The 24143-nt window shown below is 40.8% G+C and overlaps 1 protein-coding gene across 3 annotated transcripts in view; it reads left to right on the top strand.

Annotated features, from left to right (window-relative positions):
• The window catches only part of MCC (MCC regulator of WNT signaling pathway), a 218623-nt gene that overhangs the window by 83968 nt on the left and 110512 nt on the right, over positions 1-24143 (top strand). Inside the window, exon 1 of one of the 3 annotated variants that reach the window (XM_072140777.1) lies at positions 577-870. The exons of the other annotated variants lie outside the window; for them this stretch is intronic. Within the exon in view, the coding sequence (XP_071996878.1) occupies positions 781-870 (90 nt within the window). The 5' untranslated portion in view covers positions 577-780. Of the gene's footprint in view, positions 1-576; positions 871-24143 lie in introns of those variants that run through there. 3 annotated transcript variants of the gene reach the window in all.

The raw sequence follows: 24143 nt of genomic DNA, 5'->3' as shown, positions 1-24143 counted from the left end.
ATTTTACTATCCTGGGTATATTCAAGGATTTTGTCTTCATGGGAATACCCCTTTAATTTACATAGTTATAAATTACAAGTAATTTTTTTGGCAAGGAAGTAGCAGCTGGAAAATAAAAACCGTATGTAACATAGCAGGTAGGTAAATTGCGCCGATGGATTCCACCACTTATAATAAAATTGTCCTGACCTAGCAGTAGAATTCTGGGGGGAGGTAATTTTTGTCTGTACAACCTAGGAATGAAATCTGTGGCATTGGCACAATATTCTGTAGTGGAGATGAAAGTCTCCATCCTATTTTTCCATTTCTCATGTGTTGTGCTGTGGTTTTCTGCAGATCTGCTCCACAAATCTCTGTGTATGAGTGAGATTTGTTTTTAGAAAAGCTAAGGGGGGAGCAGTGACAGGAGTTGTACTGCTGGGGAGTGGCTGTAGAAAAAGAGTGACATGCTGTATGCTAGGGGGTGGCCATATAGCACCGGTCACCCAGCTTTCCCAGGGCCAGATGTGACTAGGAGGGGTAGTAGTGTACGTAGATTTGGAGGACCCCTGAGCTGACAGCCCCCTCCTCCAGCGCCGCCCCTCATCACACTGTGCAGCAGACAGCTGCCTCTCCTCACACACATACACGGGGCTGCCATGTGAAAGTTTCCCCCGGCGCCTCCTGCCATGGCTGTACCCGGGCTCCTCACCCCGCGCCCGGAGCCCGCCCCGTGCTGTCCCTGCTGACTGCTGACAGTAGTGCGGGAGCAGGGGATGTGCGGGGCTCGTCCTCCCCTCCATGTGTGTGCCATACAGACACCAAGCACAGGCTGCAGCCATGAACGCAGGACTTACCTATGGGGAGGACCCGGAGGTGGACATCGGGGAGGTAAGTCCTGGAGAGATACATTATTACTATACAGTTGTAGCAGGGCTTGTGCCTGGTGCAGAGTATGACTTTCATTACACTAAGTGCTCCGGTGATGCCCCTCTCTAGGGAAGGTCTCCGGGGTCACCCTATTAGTATCACAGCATCTCCCATGTATTTGCTTCCTGACCCTGAATCTCACATTGCAGGAGCTGCATTATCTCCAGGACATGTCACTATATACATGTTGTAGCTGAGCTCTGCACATGACAGATGTGTACATCATATCATGTATATGGGTCCCTGGCATCTGACCATGGTGGATAGTGTTATCTTTATGGGGGAAGGGGAAAGGAAGTTGATGCCTTGGGGAAGTTTCTCCTTTCTTGTGTTCCTCTGCAGCTTTATCTTGTGGCTGCTCTTAATTCACTTGGCTCTGGTTGAGGCCGTCTCTCTCTGGGGTTTGCTCACTCTTCGGATATGGTTACTCTGGAAATGTGATGAATGAGATGTAGCGAGGTGATTGTAGATGTACACAGTGCACCCATGTGGCTCCACGTAGCTCAGGGTCCTCGTTACTCCTAGACTAGACGTGTGCGGAATATGGAGATTGTCTTCTCTGTATTTCTAGGAGTTCATTATGGGGATTGTTAGCCATTACTGTAGTAAAGTTCCTGGAAGAGGTAAAATAATTCTAGGTCAGCTGTGCTTAGTTTGGGTGACAGCAGGGAAGCTCTGCTCATTATATCAGGGCTCTGATCCTACCACTGTCTTCTGTCTGGCAAATCACAGGATAACCTTGACAGTCACGTTCAGCAAGCGACAGCGCTCTAACACCATGTTCTTATCCGGTGCACCGGGACTGGACCCCAAGTGCTTCACATAACTTGCTGAATGCATATAATTTAATGTATACTTGCTGCTCCTCTTAAGTGTCATTAGCTCAAGGTCACGTAGAGAGAAATGCCTACTATCACATCAGAGACTGCACTGGAGTCCTTGACATGGTGTCTTAGTGCAAGTGACCGCTGATACTCACCTGCCCCAAATGTTTGTCCGATTGGCAGAATTTCTTCATTGCAAGTTTTGGTGCCCATAGTGACTAATGCAGGATACAGTAGTTTTTCAAATAGGTGAAACTTGTGAATTGTTGTGAAAAACATTGTTTTTTTTAAAAAAAAAAAACACAACTTCAACAGTGCATGGAGCTGAAAGTCCATCTCTGTTGTCTGACCCATCTGCCCCATTAAACAGAAAATGGAGCCGTACTCTTGACTGATTTCTATCTGTTGTTCTAGTGTCAGAGAGTGCTGAAATAAGATGATCGGTGTAGGAGAAAGGTGTGTAGGAGAGTTTGCCAATCAAGGCCGACCTTGCAGGTGTGTGGAGACTTACAGCCATTGACATACTGGGAAATATACAAATACATTTATCTGGATGGGATAAGGAAAACATTGCCTCTTTTTTAGCTGCCTTGTAAGGCAAAGTTTCCATAAGGAGAACTCTTGCTTCCTGACACTAGTCAAAAGCCTCTCATTTAGCTAAACCAATTCCCTTTACTGTGCTGATGAGATGCAATAGAAACAGTGCTGTGTATATAGTTGGGAATCAGTTCCTTTTGGAATAGATATACAGGTTTAATCCTGGATCATGTTATTAGGCTTCTTGAAAGTCTTGCTTGATGTTAAGGGGGTTGCCTTACAAGGTAGCCAAAAGAGGCAATGTTTTCCTTATCCCATCCAGGAGAATGTATTTGCATATTTCTGATACCTGATGATATATATGCAAATTTTATCGGGAGTCCACTGGGGTGTGGAGTAGTTGCGCCGTGGAGCAGGAGCTATGGCTACTCCACGGCCCAGTAGTCTCTTTTTATCCATCCTATCCTCATGTCTTTAGTGCGCAGCTTACACTGCGAAGTTGGAGTGCTACACACGCAGCTACATTGACTTGGTCTCATCTCTGAAGCCAGAGTTAGTGCATGTGCAGAACTCTGCCTTTGGAGACAGTGCATGCAGATATAGCATCATTCAAAAATACTTGCCTACGCTCCTCTTCATCTTGATCCCGTCGCTGTCCGTCGCTAGTCTTAACACTCTGGGATCACCTAGGAAAGGGGCTTATAATTATTAGCACGGAGCGCAGGGACAACATGTCCAGCACTCCGGGCTGCTAAGTAGGCATGCACGCTCCCTTCAAGACGTCACCTTTCTCTCCAACATGGGAGAAGGAGACATCTATCATGCAGTAGGTGTGAATTCACGGCTCTCATGTAACGTCACCACCCTTTCCCATGTTCCGATCATGGGAGAGGGAGGTGCAGGGACGTGTATAAATGGCAACCCAGAGTGCCGGACATCTTGTCCCTGCGCCACGTGATGCTAATTATACGTTTCTTTTCTAGGTGATCTATGGTATTGCCAGTACCAAGTACAGCTCTCTGCTGTCTGTGTAAGTCCCATAGAGAATGAATGGAGTGGCAGGATTTATATCCACATTCCTTCAAGGGACCAAATTTGGCTAATTTTGACCATGACCGGCGGGGCCCTGTTCCTAGACTCTGTGGGACATCTTCAGATGAATGAGTGGCAGAAAAGGGTTAAAAGAAGTGGTGGGTTATGTGTCTTAAGTGCAACGCAGAGTCCCTCGGAATTACTACTAGTTGAAATATTGCAGACTCTTTTTGTATATTATAGGAGGAATAGTCCTGCTGAACTTGTGCAAGTGCTAGGAATGTAGTAAATTCCCTACTTTTGAGACTTTCAAGACATTGTATATAATTGTGTATATTATACTTTGTAGCAATTTCAAGTAAAAGTTAAAAAAAAAAAAAAAAGAAGCAGCATCTGGTGGTGCTCAGTGTATCCTTCTACAAGTATCTGATGTACATCTGTAATATCACATCCACAAGATCCCTTTGTTTATTGATATGGTTGGGCATAGGCACAGTGTGCTTGGGGTGGTTAGCCACTTAAATTTAATTACCGTATTTTGACAATTTTGAAAGGTTACTTTTAAATGTATATATGGTAAGTTCCTCACTAAGCCTTCCAAGCCTCATATACAACTAATTAGTATATTACATTAAATTAATTTGATGCCACTAATCTGAGCCATAAAATGGACATAAACCAGAAAGTTTCAATCTGCTTAATATGTTATTGGTAGGAGGTTCTTAGATTAATTTCTGCTTACATGTTTCCTGTACACATATACTGGTGGAGGTTCTTAGATTAATTTCTGCTTACATGTTTCCTGTACACATATACTGGTGGATTTCCTATTGTTGGTAACCCACAAATTACAAAAATGGGGCTCAAGTCCCTCTCTTATGGTCAGGACTTGTAGGTGCTTTTGCTTGAACAGCCTTGGAATCGGACATAGACTGGAAATATACAGAATATATACACTATGCGCGGTATAATAATGGATTTAATGTGTGGTATAATCCCTTTAATTAGGTTATACTTAAGGTTTTACCATATTTCACATTGTATGGCCGGGTTAATTGAGTTATAATAAATCTGACTTTTTGAGTCTTACAATGATGTGCTGCAGTTGGCTTATGTTCATTCTGTTATTGGTTTGCTTTTTTTTGGAGCTTGTGCTACACATGTAGATGACAACCAATCTGAAGGTAGAGCTGCAGTGAAAGCATGGAGGGGGACAGATTAGGAAAAGAGATAGAAGCTTGCAAAAAGATTTACTTGGATGAATAACATGGAAGCAGGAAATTAGAAGTTGAATGCAAGTTAATTTTATTTTGTTATAGATATTGGTGAATTTCTGATCAGGTCACCTTGGGAATGACTCGGGGTTCGCATTGCTGCTCATTTACAGGTAAAGTATTGGGAGAGGCTGTTTTATAGAGTGAAACATGAATGCGCTGCCAGAAAAATGCACCCATAGACATACATGCAGATGACCTTTTGCTAGGGTTGGGCAATAGTAGGGATGGGCACTACACTTGTTACATCAGTACATCTGTATGAAGTAAATTTATATGACTTTTCTGGTATTTGTAGAACACATACGGAGCAAAATCTGTAACCTATGACTTGTGATTCTTGCAGGAAGGTAAATTTAACAATGAATTCATATTTGTAGAGCCAGTCATTTGCTGAGCATTAGTTGGCACATTTGTGGTTATTACTGAATTGGCTTGCAGCATGATAATCTCTATAGGAGAGCAAACGTTTTCACTTTTCATTGTCATTTATAATATTTGAAGAGTCAACAGATTCAGGCAAGGTTCTCTTTGCGATGTGTTGCATATAAAGAGAGATCTGGGCTTTGTGATGGCCACTCCAAAGCATTGACTTAGTTATCGCTAATCCACTTTGTTACCAGTTTGGCAGTATGTACAGGTCGTTGTCCATTAGATTTCTTGAGATGTTACTTCAGTATTGCCACGTAATTTGTACTTTTTGTTTTGGCTTTCCTTTTTCCTCTTTTTTGTTTTGTGGCACATGTGCACTTTTGTGACTTTTTTTTTCTCCACTTCCACAGATGTTCCACAATTATTTTTATTGCGCAAATCCTGACCTGCTCTTGGCCAGAGTAGGAAATAGTTTAGAGCTGTTTGCAAGTTTTAGGTATTTTTTAGCAACTTTTGTTCACAAAGTAGCAAATTCACTAAAAAACGTAACTTTTATGTATTAAAGAGAACCCGTCATGCAAAATAACCCCCTAAACTAAATATATTTTCATAAACTGCCATTAGAGAGCATTGCCTCTATCCCTTCATTGTCCCTCTACATGCCTGTAAACCTAAGCAATGAGGTCCTAAAGCTGTATGCAAACGACCTGTGAAATGTCCAATGAAGCATTAGCATATTCAAGCTGTCCACTCTATTCATGAGTGGGAGGCACAGCCACACCCCCAGTGCATGACTGACAGCCTGTATAATGATGTGAGGCTGTATAATGATGTGCTTCCTGGTGCTGGCGCCCCCTGCAGCCTGTGTGTGTGTGTATAGGAGAGATACAGCAGCTCCAGGCAGCCATGTTACAGCAGAACATGTCAGATTCATGTGTAGCTGATGTCTGTGTCTCTCACCTGTATATTAGGAGGATGCAGCATGTCAGCAGCACTCACACTAGCCACACTAGCCACTCACAGCACTCACACTAGCCATGCTTTACTATACATTACACACAGACATGAGCAGGGGGAGGAGAGGGGAGGGGTAACAGCGGTGACATCACTGCCTCTGACCATGTGACCAGCCTCATTTACATGATAAAGAATAGATGATTTTACAATGATTAATGTATGAAATAACTAGATAAAGGCTGGGATGGGATCCTTGTGAGCTGCTCCAACAGGTAGTAATGACAGGACTAGTGACCCAGACCTGATGACAGGTGTCCTTTAAACATTTCAGACACGTCTGACGTGCAGAAAAAGAAATGCAGTAGCACAAAGCCAAACTTAAAGGGGTTGGCCATTCTCTTACCTAAGTTGCCGCATCACTCCTGGTCTCTTTGTATTAATAGATTTCAGACAATCCCATTAATTGTTATGGTGCCAGCATTTGATCAGTGACTGTCCCACCAATAAATGATGCAGCGGCAGGACACACCGGCAGGACAATGCCATTCCATCATTGAGTGAGAATGAGACCCCATGTTGTCCTTGGGAGTATTATGGTATAGCCGGCTATCTACAACACTCATAGACAGAGAAATGGTGTTCAGCAGATAACTTATCCCTCCGCTTGATAATTGCCGCAGAATTATATTGGTGGACTATGACCCCATTCTAATCCTAGTAGTCAGACCCCCTTTGATCACAATGTTATTCTCTATCCTGTGTATACATTCAGATTTGGTACAATCCCTTTAAGCTTTTTGCTAGTGCTTCATACTGCAGTTTGTATGGATACAGCGTGCATACAACATGGATTCCTTCTTCTGACTTTGTGGTACACTTGCAACTCTAAAATTCCTCAGAAGTTTTGCCAGAAACTTGTTTTTTTAAACAAATGTTTACAGATTTCTCCATTGATTTGATATCTCTGTAACTGCTTTCTGTTTGCTGCAAATATTTGCCTTCTTCAGGGCTTTTGACTGAGATAATCGGTGACACTGTTTACACAAGAATCTACTCGGGGGTCATATACTCAGCAGGGTTATGTTACTGCAGATTTTGGAATGATTTAGAATATTTTAATTTATCCTGTATGTGTTTTGGTTCTGCTACGTTGATGTATTGGATGTGATGGATTTGTTGTGGTTTATTTAATCTTTATTTCATACTATAAATCTGGAACCCAGCAGAGTAAAACCTTTCCTGTAGACCTTCCAACAGACTTTAACTTCCACCATATATTATTCTTACTGGTCGTCTTTTAAGAAGCTGTCCCATTTAAAGGGGTTCCCCGACCGTTTTTAAAATTGTGATGGCGGGCTGGGGAAGGTTTTTAAAAAAAAAAAAAAAAAAAGTCATACTAACCACCTCCTGGTGTCCCGCACCACCGTCTTGCCGGTCTGTGCCCCTGTATCAGGCGCTGAGATATGGGGACAGATGGGTGTGGACGGCCACCTCAGCCCAGCTTTGTGCCGCTGTAAACAAACAGGGGCACGGGCCGGAGAGACGGCGGTGGGGGATACCGGGAGGGACGGAGGAGGTGAGTACAAAGCCGTCCCCAGCTTAGCTCCACAAGTTTAATAACTGTCAGACAACCCCCTTTAAGAACACACACATGTATAATATATTTTTGTAAAGCAAGTTTGGGTGCAAAGTCCATCCGCTTTGGATTTGTTCTGGCTCTGCCATAGGTAGGAAATATTTGGCTCTACGCTATACATTTTGGGCATTTCGTGGAACACTGCACATGTATGGTTCTTATGTACTCCCTCGGGCTATATACACATACCACATTTTATCTATCTGCAGTGGAATTGAATATTCTGGTAAAACCCTATGATTAGCTTATGTAAGAAATGCATGGTGGATGAGCCAGACTTCTAATTCAGCAATTCAGATCAGGTATATCTTGTATCAGGCGACTCCTCTGCACATTTACAGTGTCTTATGTGTAAGTAAGAGACACTGTGTGTGTGTATGAATACATTGCCGCTGAGATAAGGAAAAGCCTCCTGGTGCCTTGGCTTCTACAAATGACTCTAAAAATTGAGTTTTATCTTGTAAAATCGATAGCATTTGAAAATGAGGATAATGTGATGTTCTTCTAAAGGGTGATGTATTTAGAAACCTGGACGCCCCGGAGGACAGAGATTTTGCCATTCACTCTATGTTGCTGGGTTTTCAAAATGCAGATCACAATCACAGAGACAGAATGTCTACATAAGGATCTGTAATGCTGGAATCCCAGGGGGTTAAAATAAAGGTGAAACAGCAGTGTAAAAGCAGCTTTCAGTATTTTACATTGAGTGCGCTCCTTTTTGTTGGCCAGTTGGGGTACATTTTTAACATCTGTCTAAGGCTAAGTTCACACCTTCATTGTGCAGGTTCTGTTGCACATTTGGTTAGTAAAAGTGGGAAAAATGTTGCAGCACCCCATTCCATTCCATTTTTTTTCTTCCTGCTATTAATAATGGATGCAAAATGGAAGATGACGGAAAGTCCATTAAAATCAAAGGGTATAGAAGAGCTTAAAAGGATAGAATCTAACAGCCCAGATACAGGTGCGAACTGGGCATAAGAATGGATTATTAACCCAAAAATAGCAATGACCCCTTTACTGATCCGCAGCGTTCCATTTTCAGCTGGAAATGAATATAAGCCAATCAGTTACTAAGATGGGTCATAGCTGTGGCCATTGATTGGCTGAGCTGCTATTTCCTTTTTGTTGAGAGAGACTAGGACCTAGGCAGCCCCTGACAACCCCTTTTTCAAGTAAAGGAAGTTGCATAGGCACATTATATTTTGTTCTATGTAACCCAAAGGTCATTTCTAACCATGGAGTTGACCTTTTGGCTTTATTAAAAAGAAAATGCAAGGAACTTCCACAGAATTTGCTGTTTTTGATACACCGATATATGCAAAAAAAAAAAAACCTTTTTGGACCAGATCTATTATTCTGGCTGCACCAGTGTCCTGCCTCGTAGCACTGGAAAGAACATTTATGGATCCTTATAAAGTGTCTGCACCAGTTTTTTATCGCGGCTGCACTGTGTGCGACAAGCCAAAAATAATGTGCACCTAAAGGGGTCGTGTTACTGCTTAATCAGTTTGTGACACTTTTACTACAGAATTGTGTTGCACGCTGTATGTTATAGGTCAGGGGTCCCCAAACTACGGCCCGCGGACCGTTTCTATCCGGCCCCCGTCCCATCCAGCGCCGAGCCCCGGGATCCGGATTTGTTATTTCGGGGCCCCCGGGCTGGCGCTCCAGTACGGCAGTCAGGCAGGGGCCTCCGTCCATCCGGACAGGAAGCTCCTGCCCGTCACTGAATAGTGCTCGATGCGGCCGGAAACGGCCGCTCGAGCACTATTACTGCAGGTGGAGCGATGTGGCCGGAAGACAACCCCGGCGCACATCGCTCCTTGAACCTGGATGCGCGGCCGCGTGATTACGTCATCACGCGGCCGCGCACCGCTTCCTGTCCGGCAGCAGCCCGAAGAAAGAAGATGCAGGAGCCAGAGGTAAGTACAGGGCTTTTATTATTTTTTTTAAAACAGCAGTAGAAACATTGTGGCTGCCCTAATATATGAAATTATGGATTATGGGGCAATTATAGAAAATAATAATGGAGGGGCAGCATAGGGAATAGTTATGAGGAGCAGGATAGGAAATAATTAATTATGAGGGGGCAGCATAGGGAATAATTAATTATTTCCTATGCTGCCCCTCATAATTAATTATTTCCTATCCTGCTCCTCATAATTAATTATTTCCTATTCTGACCCTCATAATTAATTATTTCCTCATAAGGGGTACCATAGGAAATAATTAATTATGAGGGGCAGCATAGGAAATAATTAATTATGAGGGGCAGCATAGGAAATAATAAATTATGAGGGGCAGCATAGGAAATAATTAATTATGAGGGGCAGCATAGGAAATAATTAATTATGAGGGGCAGCATAGGAAATAATTAATTATGAGGGGCAGCATAGGAAATAATTAATTATGAGGGGCAGCATAGGAAATAATTAATTATGAGGGGCAGCATAGGAAATAATTAATTATGAGGGGCAGTATAGGAAATAATTAATTATGAGGGGCAGTATAGGAAATAATTAATTAATATTTTTTTTATTTTTAAACTTCAGTCCGGCCCTCCAACGGTCTGAGAGGGACAGTGATCGGCCCCCTATGTAAAAAGTTTGGGGACCCCTGTTATAGGTGCATCTTAAAAAGATGGTGCTCTATTCCCCAGGAGTGCAGGGTGTGCCTGATAATTGAAGACTGTGCTCCAGTATTTAATAATCTGGTGCACCTTGCCTCACTATTGATAAATGTGCCCCATTGTGTAAGTCCTTCTTTTAGTTCTGCTTTATTTTCCTCCCCTCTACGTGGAGGTTTTGTGTAAGCAATCCTCACCTCATACACTCTCTTCGCTAGAAAAAGGTACTTTTAGAGGTTCAAAATTGCAGCTGTTCTCATTATTCTCATTAAGTGCTAGAATAACTTATCTAATTCTTCACTATCATGTCTTCCTCTAGTTTCGGCTTCATGGTAAAAGTCTAAATTACATGCTTGGTAATGGCGTATTATCTTGGGGTATAATTATATAGAGTTTTCTGGAAAACTTGCTGGCAACCAATATGGTTGATCTCACAAAGTATTACCATATATACTCGGATATAAACCAACCCGAGTATAAGGCAGAGATACCTAATTTTATCACATAAAAGTGGGAAAACCTATTGACTCGATCATAAGACTAGGGTGGGAAATGCAGCCAATACTCTCTAATAAAATGTTCACAGCGGCCCCTCTAGTTAGTATAATGTCCGCAGCAGAGTGCACCCCTTGGCGTAATGTCTACAGCAGAGTGTCCCCCTAAAGGTAATGTCCACAGCAAAGGCCCCTTACAGAAATAAAGTTAGTTTGGGTTCCTGGCCGGGCCAGCAGATGCACGTGTATGCGTGATCTCTGCACCAACCCGCATCTCTGACGCTGCTACCATGCTGCCTGGCTTAATGCCAGATAACTTGTAATGTATGCTGGGGATTTGCCTCACACCTTTTGTACCATTTTTTTGGGGAACAATTGATCCAGGCACCAGTTTACTTGCTCAGTATTTTTATGACAGCTGGTCATATGCACTTGCACTTTGAATTTGTTTACATTGCTATTGGGTTGGTCTTGGTTTACGCTACCCATTCAGGAGGGGTTTGTTATTGTACTAATAACACGATATTACATTGTATGTAATTTGGTACTATTTTTAATAGTTTCTATGGTATTGTCTGTGTATCGGTTGTGTGTTCTAATAAAATTCATGTTTTTGTAACAATTCTACAGTGGCACACCACTTTGCTTTTTGTTCTATGCAGTGAAATACTGTATTAGCATCAAGCCGACAAACAGCATTTGTCTTTAGTGGACTATTGTGAGCTTCGCTTGTGCACATTGAAGGGAGTCTATCACCTCCCGACTCAACCAGCTTTGTGTGTGGTACTGTGGAGGCTTCTCATTGCTTGTTTCCCTGCAGTCTACTCTGTAGATATCTTCATGGAGAAGAACTTCTTGCTGCACAAGCGGAGTGACCTTTGTGCACTTGTTTGCTTTCTTACTTCACCTTCTTACTGCAAAATAAGTTTGTCTTTGTTCAAAGATGTGGGGATGGATAGTGCTGGGAAGCGTTGAAAGAATAAAATGGGTGCCCCCACAACCATGGTCCTGCCCCTGGTGCACGGAGAAGCTCATTTGCAAAGAAAAAAAAAACAGAATTTCTTCTAAAATGATGAAACATTTGGATACAGGAAAAGTAAGACTGTTAAGTTTTGAAGTGCTCTAGTCATTACTATATTTAGTTTTTGGTGAATTGAGGGGGGGAGACTATTTTAAGTTGTTTGAAGATCCCCCTGGTTTTGGCAAGAACCGCAGAGATTGTGTTAGAGAGTTTTGGAGGAAATGTTGTTTACATCCAGATAATATCTAAGATTTGTGTCTTGTGTGTTATTTTCGGTGGCTCTGTTACTGTAGTGCGATTCTTGTGTGCTCTCGCAGTGGCTGTTTGAAGGATCTCTTCACACACACTTCATGCCCCAGTCTTTAACATTATTTCATGCTGCAGCCCTTGTGTCAAGCAAATATTGATCGCCTTTGATCCTGGAATTTGTGGAGCCACCAGCAATGAACACTTGTGTGAAGAGAGCATTGGATTTCATAGCATTCCTGAACTGGCTCATCACTGGTAAATATTTTCTACAGTGTAGCCGTATGTCTCCATGTATATTGTGCAAATTATTATGCTGATCCTGTGCATATAACTTGTAATATTGGTAGAGAATAGTGAGGATTTACAATGAAGTGTTTGGGATAATAACATTTGAAGAATTATGGAGATTTAATCAGATTAAAGGTAAAATTGTTCTAGTTGCCCATGGAAACCAATCAGAGCTCAGCTTTAGTTTCCTAAATGGCTGTGGGAAAATGGAAGCAGAGCTCTGATTGGTGGCCATGGGTAACTAGAACAGTTTTAGTCTTCTAATAAATCTCCCCCTTGACTTGTATGTGTTTCTTTTAGAAAATATGATACTGGCATTCCATACAAGGATTCTGAACAAATGGCATTGTTCTATTCCACTGTAATTCCTCCGAAACGCCACACCTATCCTACGTCTATCCTTTCCACTAAATAAAGATTCAGGATGTACCGATTTATTTTATTGCGTTCTTGTTTGTATACATGAAGACAAATGAAGTTTTTTTTCAAATATTCATTGGATGGTCTCATTTATTGATATAAATCTTAGTGAATGTTGAAGATTGAGAGGCTTCAGTTGTAGACCACCGTTTACACTGCATGGTAAACGGAGCAGATTCCCCTTTGGTTATAGAATTGCCAGTCTTAATTTTAACATTGTCACAGTATGTAGGAACAAGGAACATTTATGAGGGGGAAGAAAACGCCTATATGGCAATTTACTAATATATACTTCTAAGAGGGAAAATTGGAGTGGTACAATGGTGTTCTATGGATAGTTATGTTGACATGTAACATGGATTTTGCCTCTTCTAAGCTTAAAACAGAAGAAGGTTCTTAATGTTTATATTTGGGCCAGGAGGTGCAGACACCTAGTCTATGAACATATACATTTCAAAGTCTGTCAAATGTCTTTTGAAAGAGTATAAAATTGGTGTCTTATGTGGGGCTGGTTATGGGGTGGGGTGGGGGGGGGGGCAACGCAGACAGTAATGATCGTACAGCCCTCTTCATCCACCAGAAGTCTGCAGGACATGTGAGATCACAGGAAGTCCAGAGTCCTGCTGCTCCTGGCAAACCTTAACAGGGTAAGTATAATATGGGGGATACTATTAGGATCTTTATATTTACCTTGTTAAAGTTAAATGTAAGTGACCAACCAATATAAATTCAAAAATTAATTAAATATAATATACATTAAAAAAATAAATAAATGGAAGTACAAACAAGTGGCTTGTATTACCACTGTAGCAAAGGGGGCATAAAAATGTGTATTTCTTATTCTTAGTATGATTCCCATAAGTTGTCAATATACTGTAGAGCAGCAGCTATTATAAACTATACTAGTCTATCTATTGTAGTGGTAGCATCTGGATCTTTCCATATGTAGACCCTGATATTATGTTCTGTCACTAAATCTATAATAACGGGTCGAAGCTGCAGCATTCTTTTTCTGTTACAAGTTACTGGAGCCTAATGGAAGTGTAAACGGACACTAATGGAAGCCATTGAAAAACCATTGAAATAGATGGACATTTTAACAAATCCGTTACACTTCCGTTACTATCTCCTTAGTGATGGAAGGTAATAGAGGTGTGAACTGGACCTTATTTGCTGGATATTAGTACGTTACTTCACTATCTACTATGCTAGATCTACATAGCTCTAAGGCTTGCTTCTGTTACAATTATTTCATTTGCATGAATGCTTTTTGGCCTTGCATGTATCTGACATATTGCTTCCAGATGTTACACTAAACATGACGCTTGTCATATGCTTGGAATTGGTCGGGGTGTAGGGTAACGGAAGTTTTTGTGTTTTCTGCAGCACAAAGCTGGTTTCTTCTGTGCCTTCAACCTTTGAGACTTGAAAAGGGAATAGAGATGATATTTTATTGTACATATTGTGGCACGGGCCTCAGAAATCCCACTCTCACCAATCAGTGATTGAGAAACTTTAGCACAAAGAAAAAGTCTGGCTTTGTGTCAGATTTACAATGTTCCCTATCATTTACCCTCGCACATCTCCATCTTTCAGTTGAGCTGCCTTTTAAGAAGTTTTACAAAACTCGATCGGCCACACCCCTGAGACATGTTGAAGCTCATATCGTAATTACTTTATTAAGATTGCACATGATTTGACAGTGACTAAGATGCTACAACAGCCTCCTCTTATATGTAGCTTCCTTCTTGTATCACTACTATAAGCTCATTATTCTAAAGGTGATGGCTCAGAATACTATGTGTCATTTGTGCATTTATGTAGCATCATTCACATACAGGTCATAGTTGAAATTATTATGAATTATAAAGTTCAAGTAATAGTTAATATTCCAGGTAGGTCTGAGGGGTATTTTGCAATAGTTCTGATTGGCCAGTGACATCGGAATTAAATAGACCAAGTAACAATGACCGTGCAAGCAGTAACATAGCTGAATATTGTTCAAGCGTACAGAAACATTGTGTGTATTATTTTTATCTGTTTACGCATAACTTTTACTGTATATTTTACAGATTATATTTGTGTTGGATTCAATTTTTTGCGCAGTGCATTCGCATATACTATCTTTAATTTTATATTTAGTTATATGTTGGGTTAAAGTTTTTTTCCAGGACAAGGTTTATATAAATATGGGAACCAGGAGATCTAAAAATAACCTATATATATGGTATATAATTATGAGGCAAAGTTGAAAAGAAAAATATATGTGTATATATATATATATATATATATATATATATTTTTTTTTTAACTTTGTCTCATTGTACTCACCTTTTATCTCCTTTATTGCAAGGTTTGGGGTGATATAATAATTGGCCAATAACCTACAGTGATCCCTACAGGTAGATGATTGTCTAAAATATGGTCAGGACCCATAGTAGTATGAGTGCTACATTGGTAAGATTTTTTTCAACATATTTTTATACGTAGTACAGAAATAATATCACCATAACGGGCGTTAATCCAACCAGCGTCTCTTCCGTCTAGGATTGGCCTTCTCATAAAGAAATTTCGGGAACGGCCATGGCACCCGAGCATCCGTAAAGTTGAAGGTGGTAGGTTTGCCTTGTCCCCACCAATACACCAATTATCCTGTATGTATTGCATCTGTGCTACTTGAAGAGGGTAAGAATAACCTAGAGATCATTGATGTGTTCATAGACATCAGAAGACCAGGTGTGCGTTGTGAATTTCTAGGAATGACATTCCCACGCTGCTCCGTATCTGCTGAGGTTTACATCTGTCAGTTCTTCTCTCACACCTGGCGATACAGAAGAATAACTTGCAATGATTAAATATATTAAGGCCTTTTGGCACACAGTACTGAATCTTATTATCATATAAATAACCTTTTCTACTTAATCTACATCTAGTTGAAGTATTTCTTTTTCTGGTCGCTCGGGAGCTTCTCTTTCCCAGGTAATCATATCAGAAAAATGACCTTCTGATGAGATGATGTAGACCATGAGAAGGCTGACCATGGAGCATAGCGCTGATCCTGACTCCTGGAGAATGCTATTGATTTTTAGCACAGTGTAAATGCCCTTAACACATGGGCTCTGGGCTGATGACGGCCGTCAGTGTAGGTTCTCGTAGTGATTCATTTGTTAGCGAAAATGTAGAGCAAAGTAAATGTGCTGTTTGGGTACTATTCAAGGTTTCAGAAGGGTCTGCACTTCCAGCTATTATTCCTGGATGTTTAGAGTAATTTTAACATCTGGACAACCCCCCCTCGCTGTACTCTAAGCGTTCCCTCACTCCGAGGGTCCCAGGGCCTCTGCTCTCTGAGTGTTTGAAGTTTGTAGAATTCTGGCTAAGCTTTTGTTTCCTTTGTTTGCTTTGCTCACAGATAACCAGCAGATTCTGGAATAACCTGCACAGATAAGGACACACTATTAGTTTTACTTACACCCAGCAGTATTGGCGTGTGGCCCTTTATTGTCAGCGCACAAACGTGTGATTTCTGTACCTTATCTGAACACTTTAAATACCATTGATTTCTTTTTTTTTTTCCCCTTCGTTTCAAGGGAATGAATGTAATGACCAATAATCCAGTTCTATATAAAACCAGGTCGGCTAAGGGGCCATGATCGATGAGAACAGCAAAACTGACCCATCAATCACAGGCGCTACTATATAGATCTGCCCATGTGTAAAACTTCACTGACATTACTAGGTGTAAAACTGTAAGGTCTTGGCATATTTTTTGCTCATTACTTGATAAAGTGTGTGTTCACTATAGAGCATTTCCATTTATCAGGTGTTTATGTAGATATTGCATGTATTCCATTATCGTGTTACTTGCATCCTGTTCCTATGTTCTCCAGTGTCTTTCCAGTGAAAGTTGATTACATATAAAACGTATCTCATTCTGATCTTCCTAAGTGAAAATGTAGCTTTCAATTTAATAGCTTTAATAGAAGTATGTCTGTTCTGTCCTCTGTGTCTTATAATACGTACCTGTATGAAAATAAAAACAGAATTGTTACAAATTTTCTTGAAAGGAACATATGAGAATGCCTCAAAGGTGTTTTCCCACCATAGTATCATATGGCTTGTTGAAGGGTCATGTCCTGCAGCATTTATCGTTGAGCCTGTGGGAACTTAAAAAAAATATAGGTTGTTTGCACATAAAATTGGAAATAAAAGGGGTTTACAAAAATACTTTAAAAAGTGTGTAGAACAAAACATATGAATAGATTCCGATTTGGAAATCTTCCGCTTATTGCTACCTGCGTATTCATAGGCCACAAATTTGGCAGGAATAGGCCATGCTCAGATTTGGAAACCGTGGATAAAACGCTTCCCAAAATAAGGTCCATATCCATGAGGCCTAATGTATAGGAGATGAAATGTGAGTTCATAAGACTGTCAAATCCAACTGGAAAGCTTAGTATTAGTACCCCAGCTGAGCTTCTTTAAGGAAAATTACATCCTTCTTTGTGGACAGCCTACATTTTATGAAATCTGGTTTGCTCATTTGGAAGACATCCAAGTTTCCTTCCCTTCCTTTGCGCTTATTCAGTTAGGAACCCTGGATCCCCTCCAGCTGCAAGTTTTCCTGACCAAGCTCAGGGTCTGGACCTCATAATCTCAAAGGACAAGTCAGCAAGGACCAAACAGGTGTACGAATGTTGGCCAATGGCTCATTTCAATGATTATATTTCCCATATAGGAACATATCAAGATGAAATGTAGGATATTTTTTTCATACAAATTGAGAATGTGGGCAAATCTATAATGTACATTAAATAACAGATGGCTGGTGCGGGTACAATGTCTATGTAAAGTTACTTCAATTACCATAAACCACAGAGGTGATGCCTGTAATTCGGTATCCGCATGGTGGAATTTATAGGAGTGGGCGGGAACAGCTAATGATGTAATAGATCACCGCCGGACTACTTCTCCATTCTGTAGTCAGGAGAGAAAAGCATGTTCAAATCATCTGTCTCTACCTCTTCCCAAACCATTGCTTTATATGCCAACAGAAGGGGAGGCTGGAAAAGCCTGGACAGTCACTCAAGGATTTAGAGAGCTCATCTCTGTAAGAATACACATAATGGTTTCATAATGCACATGTAAAAATAGGATCTTTACAGCAATTTCATAAGTGAAGCCAGACTCCTGTAATCTAAAGCATGTGCCGTTTGCATTTGGAGCAGTTGTTCCATATTCTGATTTTCTTTTAACTAACATAGCTGGAAGTGACCTGACAGGGTGCCGGGTGAGCGTCTTTGTTCTGTTGCAAAACTCTTCTTCTTTTCTTTGTATTTTGATGTCTAATTAAGCTATTTCCATGAATAATCGTGTTCATTGGAGCAGCACATGACATCAGACTAGCGAGAGGTAAGGATGGCCTGCAGTCAGTGATTCATCTACATGCAGTGTATTCAGGCCTCTCTCCCTCATGGCATTCCCATAGACGTCAGAGCAGTAATGTTAAATTCTTTCATGTTATTTTGTCTCTAAAAAAAATAAAATAGATATAGGTATCTTTACTCCGTCTCTCTGCATGTTCCATAAAATAAGAAAGCTAATTTGATATCAAGGGATTCATTTGTCTATGTGACAATGATTTAAAATCAATACGGCTCAGCCATGGAAGTTCATAGCAAAAGTAAAGCATCGGAAATGACTGGCTGCAGCAGACACTGGAACAATGGATCAGTCCTCACGTCTCGGGGACCTTATGACACCTGACATGAAACCATAAGCAGATGCTCCACCATTGCCTCCTTGCATCAGTCCAACCGATAAAGACAGTAAACAGTCCGGGTTTTAACCTTGTTTCCTTTGTGCCATTCTGTGTCCCCTTCCTCTTCATCCTGACACTCAGGGCCGGGACAGCAGGTAGTCAACACAGTTTCAGTTGATTAGGAGAACCCCTGTGTTTGTCCATCGGTACAGAAGAGGCTGCTATGCCTTACTTTACAGTATGCAGTCTTTCCAGGTTTCTATGCTTGCTACACAGCTGTGGGCTCCAGTATTGTCCCACACTTACTGCTCCGACTACAGGGCAAACTGGCAGAGCTGAGCAGGACTGAAGTGAAGTCCAACAGCACATCGGTGTTAGGCTTCACTGAGCTCCTCCACAGGCTTCCAGTGCACTAGGCAGTACTGTGTGTGCTGATTTCTTCTTCCCCATGAATCATCACAGTTTCAGGAGATGGAGACTTTCACCAGACTTAAGAGACAAGCAAGGAAACAAAGTGCTATATGCAACGTGCCGGTAGCACCTTTATTTTCAATTCTCAATTTCCTGTACTCCAGCTCCACCATTGTGGTCACCGACTCCCATGACTCCACAGTCCCATTTTCCTGGTAATTCTAGCAGTGCTGAATAAATGCAGCCATTCCTTCCCAGTGCCTCAATTCTCCTATCTTTAACAGAGGAGCTTCACTCCTGAGCAGATACCTAGAGTGCAGCCACATTCATCTCAACTAAAAGGGGATCGGAGTGCACAAGCCGCACCGAAAGGCCACATGCAGCCCTTGTCATGCCCCTTCCATAACTGATGTAACATAACTGGTGGAAGCTTTCATTGGTGCTGTGTAGCGGTGAGTGCAGCTGAGAAGTTCTCACTGCTCCCGGTTCATGTCCTGCCGCTTCACTCTGTGTCCAAACTTCAGACACTGGTTATATTTGTCAAGGTCAGGACCCAGAGTAGAGCACTTGCAGGAGTGGTCCCAGGATTGGTAAGTACTTGAGAACTGTACTATACTGATAGAAGAAGAGCTAGCAAAGCAGAGGATTTATTGCCTGCTCTGGGTCTCCAATATAATCAGTTTTATGCTCTAGGGGTCTCCAGTATTGTCTTCTATTTGATCTCCAATATTATCTGCTATGGGGCTCTCCAGTATTTGTCTCCTTTGGTGGTCTCCAGTATATTAAGCCTGCTTTGAGGTCTCCAGTACTATTCTTATCTGCTCTGGAGTATCGACTATTATTGGTCTGAATGCAGTATTTGGTTCCTGGGGTGGTATTTATTGCTGTAATATGTCATTTATAATTGGGTTGGCATTTTGTGCTATACTGTGGTTGTTGACGCATCTAGGATACTGGTTACTGATGTGCCTCCTGAGTAGTATAACAATATGGCCCAATAAATGATGTTCACCTCTGGCTGAAATCCTTAGATCAGGAATAGAACAGACATTTGAAGGAATTTTGTAATTTATTATATGCTTATGAAGTTGGTCCATTTTATCACGACTCCGACTCCACCAAAATTGTCTCCGACTCCACAGCCCTGAGAATGTTATCCTCTATACAGGATACACGTGTGTCCTAAAGGATATGCCAAGTAGCTGAGTAGAAATAATATAACGTAAACTGGATTTTTGCTATAAAATTATATCCTTTACTCCTTCAGATTTCCAGTCTATAAAAAGCATCGCTCTACGATGGAAAGGTTTCTTATAAACGAATTTTCTTATTTAGATTTTTACTAAGAAGACAAACTATCAGTAATAGTCATTCATCCCATGTACAGTCTGTATTTACCAGCAGCACATCCGCTGTTTGCATAGGAAGATTTGCTACTGACAAATGTTTATATACCTGCGTCAAGCGTTTGCTTATTTTTCGTTGGAAAATTTTTCATACAGGGTAATAAGAAATCAGGTGTATGAATATTTGTACAATTTATCATGGGTTCACGGGTAAAGTCTGTAAGACAAGATGGGAAACTAATAAGAAGATTTCTTTATTTCCAATCTAGAAGGGTGAAGGAAACAGAATATGTATATGGAAATGAGTTTTTTCGTTTCCTTAGGAATATGAATGCAGAAGTAAATGGGGTCCAGTGTGTGGTTAGGATAGGACAACGGGAGGAATCTGCTGACCAATATCTGCTGTCCTCTAGATTTATTTCCTAACAATGTTTATCTGACATATGAATGGTCAAGCTGATGGCACCACAGCATCGATGTTAAGCCCTCACAGCTTTTAATTCATTTCATTGCCTGGGAGCTCACATGTTTTATCCCCTCACTCAGCAGATCCATGCCGGAGCCAGCACCGCTTTCAGGTTTTCACCACTTTCTAATCTACTTCCCTGCACCTTGACCAGGGCTATACGAGGTGCTCCAGCAATATCTGTGATGACCGAGCTGCTTATTACAGTTCTTAATTTTGCATAGTTTGTCGTGCATTTTAACTTTTTTTTGTTTTTTTTTTGTCTTTGTTTGTACTTTTTATATATTTAATAATTTGTATGTTAGTGAGATGTACTAACCATTATTGGGATTTATTTAGAAATGCCTCCTAAATTTACACATAACATAATTCTGCTGTAAAAAGCCCCTTGTGAAGTACTGTAAATGAGGCCTAACAAGATAATGACCAACGTAATGCAGTGAAGGGGGTCACATGATGGCATGTAAAGAATCCGGCCACCAAAATGGCTTGTGTGTGCCATTGTACTATGTAATTGTATACTCGAGTATATACTATACTCGAGTATATATATAACTATATATATATATATATATATATATATATATATATATATATATATATATATATATATATATAATCGAGTATAAGCCGACCCAAGTATAAGCTGAGGTATCTAGTTTTAACACAAAAAACTTGAAAAACCTATTGACTCAACTATAAGCCTAGGGTGGGAAATGTATTGGTCCCAGCCTCCACCCAGTATGTGTCCGGCAGCCCCCTACCCCCCCCCCCCCCAGTATACAGCCCCTCCCAGAAGAACACCTAACCTAAAAGAAAAAAAAAGTGTCCTCTCCTTCTGATATTTTCCAATATACTTCATTAAGAAATTCTGCTTAGTTTTTAAAGAAACAGACTGCAAGGGGCCCCTCAGTTACAATGTTACTTCTACATTGCTATGGCAAACCTGTCTACCAGATTGAAGACTAGTCTCATTCTCCTATCCTGGCTGTAGTATGCTATTAGAAGTTTTTTTTTTTTTAAAGATCAAGCTAAAAGTAAAGGGGTTAATCCTCCTTTCTCAGAGCAGTTTCACCAAACACAGGGAGATTAGATGTGAGCTAATAGACACAATTTGCCTTTATGCATTATAAACCAAAAGTACCTTGAGAATGCTATAGGTATGCTGATGCAGAAACATACCTTGTTTAATCTGGGTTGTTTTGCTGAAGAAACAATTATTAAATTATGATAATGAGGCTCTGTCGCTCCTGTCCTCTGTCGCACGCCGCCGCGTGTAACGTGTTTATGTAGGCACCCAACTTCCCCAAGGTCCTGAATTTTATAATTGTTTCTGCAACAAGATATATGTTTCTGCATCTGTAATTATCTAACCAAAATTCATTTAAACGGCAGTTTCTCTTAAAAGTTATTAATGCAACAGAGGTTTTGATTAAAGGAAACCTACCCTGCGGAATCTACTATCAGAAGTAGATCTGATAGTGGATTACTCCTGCTGCCTCGTCCCTAATCTGTAATTTAATAATCCTGGAACATAACCCAATGTGTTAAAAACTAATATGTAAATTAATTGCAGAGGCTCTGCGGTTAATTTACACATTACTAAAATAAAGTTTTTAACAAGTTGGGTTATGTTCCAGGTTTATTAAATAGCAAATTAGGGCAGAGGCAGGCAGGAGGGATCTACCATTACATCTACTTCTGATAGACTCCTCATGACAGGTTTACTTTAAATCTTTCGGTAAACTGCATTCACATGTATATATGTAAATGTAACCCAAAGAAAACGTACTTCACAACAGTTTACAGAATTTTTTTTTTTTTTTTTGTGATTTTTTTGTCTGCAGTGAGTTTTTCCTGATCTTTCTGATCATTGAGAGCAGGATCTTCAAGGTCCAATTTGGTAATAATTGCAGATGTTCTCTTAAAGGAATCGCTACTTTCTTGTTCAGATTATACCATTAGTGCTTGATGAAGATAATGTACAAAAATAGCTGAAGGGTGATCTGATGGGACCTGATCATGTCCAGAAATGATACATCATCTGATGTTTGCTCAGAGAGCTGATTCTGTAAATGTGTGCAGAGTTGACCAACAACTTGTCAGAACTTTCTTATTAGATGCTGGGTCTGAATAGGAGAACCTTGCCAATGATCCAACATTGACCCCTTTTTTAAAATCAATTGGTCATGAACATCTCATCGCAGATTGCATTCAGTGGAAATACAGCATTTACATTCTCTATTATATTGGGTTAGTTTCACATCTGTATTGTTATTTCTGTTATTTTGTTTCTTTGTGCCAGTGCTAGTTTTGTGATGGACAGGGCACCAACCTCAGCCGAGGGCCTACAAGGGAACAAGCACGAAGAGAATTGCACTGGCCAGACCTTAGATTGGTTAAACATGGGTGGTACTTTTGGGAGGTGGTGGTGGTGCTCATCAGACATACTGCATACTGTGGATATCGATGCAGAGAAGAAGCGGCACTTACTAGAGTTGTCTTTTATCCTTTATCAGCACATTGGGGTAGAACGCTGAGGCCATGGGCCATTTTGTGCTAACAAGCACTTTCTCAGGCCTTTTAACGTAAAATTTCCAGGGGGTGCATGAGACCCACTTCTGCTAATGAATGTCCTTCTTGTACCAGGGGACCACAAAGAAAGTGAAAACATCCAGACTCATCCGGCAGCCCCGGAGGGGTGGTGTTTCATCATGCTCCAGCATACGATGCACTGATAACGCTCCCCCACAGTTTAGTTATACTGTACTTTATATTAAATACATACAAAGTCTATGCAACAACATCTATTGAAGGAAATCTAACATTGAATGTGGCAGACGCATCTGGATGCATTACCCGGGGATTTGTTTTATGTTGTGTACAGAGGACGGGGTCATTGTTGTCCCACCGCATTTACCCAGTAAATGATTGTGTTCCCCTGTGTCCTTGGCGCCACCTAGAATTGATTAATTGATTTGTTATAAAGCATCCAGAAGAAGAAAACCTTAATATTGCTGTCAGAACGGCTGCAAGCGTAGTTAATTTCCAGAAGATTAATGGTGCCAAGCAGCGCTGATTCCACCAGCTATCTGTATGATTCAGCCATTGAGGAATTGATGGTCTGCGGCTGAATGTCCTGGCTTGTGTCTCTGACAGCACCTTCAACGTCTCTTCCCTCCTCACTCTTTTTAGACACAAGTCACAGGGATGTTGGGGTGTGCCTTTTTGTGTAATGTATGTATATGTGTGTGTATATATATATATCTCTATATCAGTTCCAGCTAATAAACTTTTTCTCCAGGTACTTTTGACACTAGAACTTGTAATGAGGTACCCTTCCTGTTTATAGTTTGTGTTTTTTGGGTGTTTTGTTTGTTTTAGAAAAAAAATCTTCTTTTAACTTTATGTAAATTATCTTCCTGGGGTACCAGGAGAAGAATTATGGCTGCAGATGTCCTCAATATACTTGTCTATACATGTTTTATCTTCTGAGTATGTTATCCATTGTGTAAAGGCACAG

Source organism: Engystomops pustulosus, chromosome 1 (assembly GCF_040894005.1).
Source record: "Engystomops pustulosus chromosome 1, aEngPut4.maternal, whole genome shotgun sequence".
Classification (NCBI taxonomy): Eukaryota; Metazoa; Chordata; class Amphibia; order Anura; family Leptodactylidae; genus Engystomops; species Engystomops pustulosus.
Note: the sequence above shows the minus strand (reverse complement) of the source record. Positions and strands in the feature narration are given on the sequence as shown.